General features: G+C 39.8%; 1 protein-coding gene across 1 annotated transcript in view; it reads right to left on the reverse strand.

The window, feature by feature from the left end:
* Nucleotides 1-4,684, reverse strand: part of LOC106881777 (ubiquitin carboxyl-terminal hydrolase 20) — a 71,563-nt gene that overhangs the window by 44,396 nt on the left and 22,483 nt on the right. The window contains exon 5 of the mRNA XM_052977178.1: nt 1,915-2,012. Coding sequence (XP_052833138.1) covers nt 1,915-2,012 — 98 coding nt within the window. The remainder of the gene's footprint in view (nt 1-1,914; nt 2,013-4,684) is intronic.

Here is a 4,684-nt window from a genome sequence, read left to right on the forward strand (position 1 = left end):
ATATATATATATATATATATATATATAGGGGCAGGCATGGCTGTGTGGTAATTAAGCATGCTTCCCAACCACATGGTACAATGTTCAGTCCCACTGCATGGTACCTTGGGCAAGTGTCTATTACTATAGCCTTGGGTCAATCAGAGCCTTGTGAGTGGATTTGGTAGACAGAAACTGAAAGAAGCCACCAAAGGTGGTGAGCTGGCAGAAGCGTTAGCACACCAGGCGCAATGCTTAGCGGTATTTCTTCTGTCTTTATGTTCTGAGTTCGAATTCCGCCGAGGTCGACTTTGCCTTTCATCCTTTCGGGGTCGATAAATTAAGTACCAGTTACGCACTGGGGTCGATGTAATCTACTTAATCCCTTTGTCTGTCCTTGTTTGTCCCCTCTGTGTTTAGCCCCTTGTGGGCAATAAAGAAATAAGAAACTGAAAGAAGCCAGTCGTGTGTGTGTGTGTGTGTGTGTGTGTGTGTGTGTGTGTGTGTGTGTGTCCCCTCCCCCACCACCACCACCATCGCTTGACAACCGATGCTGGTGTGTTTATGTCCCTGTAACTTAGCAGTTCAGCAAAACAGACAAATAGAATAAGTCCTGGGATTGATTTCTTTAAAGCAGTGCTCCAGCATAGCCACAGTCAAAGTAATGGAAACAAGTAAAAGAACAAAAGAATATATAGTACATCTTGTGTGTTCAGTTGGATGTACAACTGCTCTTGTTGAGTTTGAAGCTCCGGGAGAAATTATGATGAATACTAGTTTACATCCTTTGTTCCCGACAGATGTTTCACCATTGTGGCTGTTTGGAACTTTGCACTGAATGTTTCCAGTAAAATTTGATGCTTAACCACAATGGATCATCGTCATCAGGGGAACATTTTATTGCATTGTTACAGACATCAAATGTCTATTGTCTGCCTCTAGATACGTGTGTGTGTGTGTGTGTGTGTGTGTGTTGATGTTTGTTTTCATGTTTATTCATAATAAAAACAATTTTACATTAACCTGAAGAGTTACTATTCTTTTACTTGCTTCAGTCATTTGACTGCAGCCATGCTGGAGCACCACCTTTAGATGAGCAAATCGAACCCAGGACTTATTCTTCGTAAGCCTAGAACTTACTCTATTGGTCTCTTTTGCCGAACTGCTAAGTTACGGGGATGTAAACACACCAGCATCAGTTGTCAAACAATGTTGGGGGGGGATAAACACAGACACACAATCACATGCACACACACACATATATGACGGGCTTCTTTCAGTTTCCATCTACCAAATTCACTCACAAGGCTTTGGTCGGCCTGAGGCTATAGTAGAAAGCACTTGCCCAAGGTGCCATGCAGTGGGACTATACATCTGCAGAATACACGTTGATTCTTAAACAAGAATAATGTTGACAGTGACTTCGAAGTCTTGGACAGTTAAGCCATTGTCAGATGATGGCTTAACTGGTTAAAACTTTAATGTCACTATCAACATTATTCTTGTTTAAGAGTACACACACACACACACACACACACACAGACACTATAACTACCTAGTCACTGTATTATGACACCAGGTGACAGAATATTCCACAGACATCTGTACCCTTAACATTATCCAAGGGTAGAATAAGTATGACCAGAAACATTCACATCCACCCACAAATACCTCCTCACTGATTTGGCTTAACCGGCCAAAACTTCAAAGCCACTGTTAACAATATTCTTGCTTAAGAATGTATATAGATACACAAACTGGCCGAGTATTCCACAAATACTTCTATCCTGAACACAACCCTGCAAACATACTAAACAAGTGACAAGGTTAGGCTTACGAATTCCAAGTACAACCTATTCAACAAAACACACACACAATGTTAAAGAAAATACATAGAAACACAGAATTCTACAAAAAAAATCCAAAGGCACTTACTGTAACGGTGGGCTGTTATGATCCAAAACTTCATTTTCACAAGAGTAACACCAGATTCTCATGGTAGTCAAGTTGATAGTCAGACAGTGATTGTGTTCCTAAATATAAACATATAGACGTCATGTACATATATTAGCATCGAAATTGGTACAGCCATCAGCATCTTATCTATGAAACTACATGTAAATAACACACCTTCCAACCTACGTAAAGCTTTCCACGTGATACATATACACGTTTGTATTTAAAATGTGAGGAAAAGTACTTGACACGCACATATATCATCACTATCATCATCATCATTTAGCGTCTTTGCAGGGGTTGCTGTGTGGTTAGGAAGTTTGCCTCCTGACCATAATTTCAAGTTCAATCCTACTGCATGGCGACTTGGGCAAATGCCTTCTACTATAACCCAAGACTGACCACAACCTTGTGAGTGAATTTGGTAGACAGAAACTGAAAGGTGGCGAGCTGGCAGAAACATTAGCACACCGGGCGAAATACTTAGCAGTATTTTCGTCTGCCGCTACGTTCTGAGTTCAAATTCCGCCAAGGTCGACTTTGCCTTTCATCCTTTCGGGATCAATTAAATAAGTACAAGTTACGCACTGGGGTCGATATAATCGACTTAATCCATTTGTCTGTCCTTCTTTGTCCCCTCTGTGTGTAGCTCCTAGTGGGCAGTAAAGAAATAAGAAACTGAAAGAAGACCTATGTTTGTCTGTGAATGTTTGTGTTCCCTTGTCTTGATATTATGTGATAGCTGTAAAATGATTTCCACTGTCATCCAAACAGTGCCATTCGTTTCCAATATTCCATGAAAACATATCAGGTCACAGGGAAATGTTACCTTACTTGGAAACAGGTGTTAAGAAAGGCATCAGGCCATAGAAAAATCTGTCTCAGTAAAAGCTTCACCTGAGCCATGCAAGCATGAAAAAGTGGATGTGAAAATGATGACAATGACATCAATGCTATGATAACTCAGACTTTAATAAATATCTTAAGAGTGCAGATGTGGCTCCATGTTTAAGAAGTCTGCTTTGTAATCACTTGGCTCCAGGTTCAAGCCCCTATGCTGGGTACTACTTTCAAGTGTTTAGCTGATTATATGGACCCTAAGAACATATTTCAGTAGGTACTAACTCAGAGAGCAGACAACTGATGGTGATACAGTGGCAGTGATAGCAAGAGACCATTGCTAAATAAACCAAAGGGAAGACAAGTCCCAGTTGTGTTTTAAATAAATTATGGCAGCGATACGAAGGTGATAAGGGCAGCTTTAATAAGCTGAACTGGGAAACGAAATTAGAGTAAAATAAATAAACAAAAATACTAATTAGAGCTCGTTTTCTTTCTCTAAACATTGTGTGAGTGTGTGACTCTGCATTAAAATTACTTTTAAATAAAAGTATACCTATTCCCCCACCACACCTTTGCCTCCTCCTCCACTCAAGCACCATCAACAATGGGTAATGTAATAGTTGTGTTGTTGGTGATGATGGTTGCTGTGTAGTCCCAGACTGAGGAGCCCCATGGTATGTAGCTAGTTGACACATTCCTTAGCAACATTTAGCAGGGATTGTAATTGCTCAAAAATTTCCAACAATATGAAGGGTTAACTGTCTCTTCTCCCTACCAGCACCATCACACCTCCCTGCACCTATGTCCTACTACTACTAGTAGTAGTAGTAGTAGTAATTTGTGGTTGTACTGTAAGATTCCAAATCTTAATGGAAGCAAATGCCTGATAATTAACAGATAATATTCAAACTGATCCCCCACCTCCCCCTTAACATAGAGACATTGTTACATGCTTTAATGTCCTCAGTTGTTTCATATTAGAGTAAAAAAAAAAAAAGAAATAGAGTAAGCAAAGAAAAAAAAAACATCAAAACAAACAACAGCAGACAAGTCTGCAGTCAGTGAATGAGATGAATCAGATGAAAATATGACAAATGCTGAGGTTTGTAAAAACTTGTGATGAAACAGGTGTAGCTGTGTGGTAAGAAGTTTGCTTTCCAACCACGATTTCTGGTTCAGTTCCACTGCAAGGCACCTTGGGCAAGTGTTTTCTACCATAGCCCCAAGCTGGCTGAAGCCTTGTGAGTGGATTTAGTTGAAGGAAACTGAAAGAAGTCTGTTAATAGCACATAAAAGCACCCACTACACTCTCAGAGTGGTTGGTGTTAGGAAGGGCATCCAGCTGTAGAAACTCTGCCAAATCAGATTGGAGCCTGGTGTAGCCACCTGGTCCACCAGTCCTCAGTCAAATCGTCCAACCCATGCTAGCATGGAAAGCGGACGTTAAACGATGATGATGATGATGATAGATATATATATATATTTTGTGTATGTTACTGAAAGAAGCCTGTTAAATATATATACAGCATACCTCACCCTACATCGTTAATTGGTTCCAGGAGACATGACTTAAGTTGAATTAACTTGTCCCTAGGCTAGTTTAGGCCGAATTTACTTGTCTCTAGGCTAAACTGATAATAACCATTCCCAGTTCTGTACTTTATTTATGAATGCATTTTCAATAATACATGGTTAATAAAAACCATGTGTGCTAAATTCTTGTCCTTATGTACAATCATCGATACAGTTGTCTGTCTCATCCCAAAAGGTCATGCAATTGCTATCACTTTTTCACCTTTTTCATGGTGTTTTATCATACCCAGTTTATCTTCCAGTGATATAGCATGACGCTTAGCACTTCCACTGTGAATTTTCTTTGGCTCCATAGGGACAAAAAAAAAAAAAA

This window comes from Octopus bimaculoides, chromosome 27 (assembly GCF_001194135.2).
Source record: "Octopus bimaculoides isolate UCB-OBI-ISO-001 chromosome 27, ASM119413v2, whole genome shotgun sequence".
Classification (NCBI taxonomy): domain Eukaryota; kingdom Metazoa; phylum Mollusca; class Cephalopoda; order Octopoda; family Octopodidae; genus Octopus; species Octopus bimaculoides.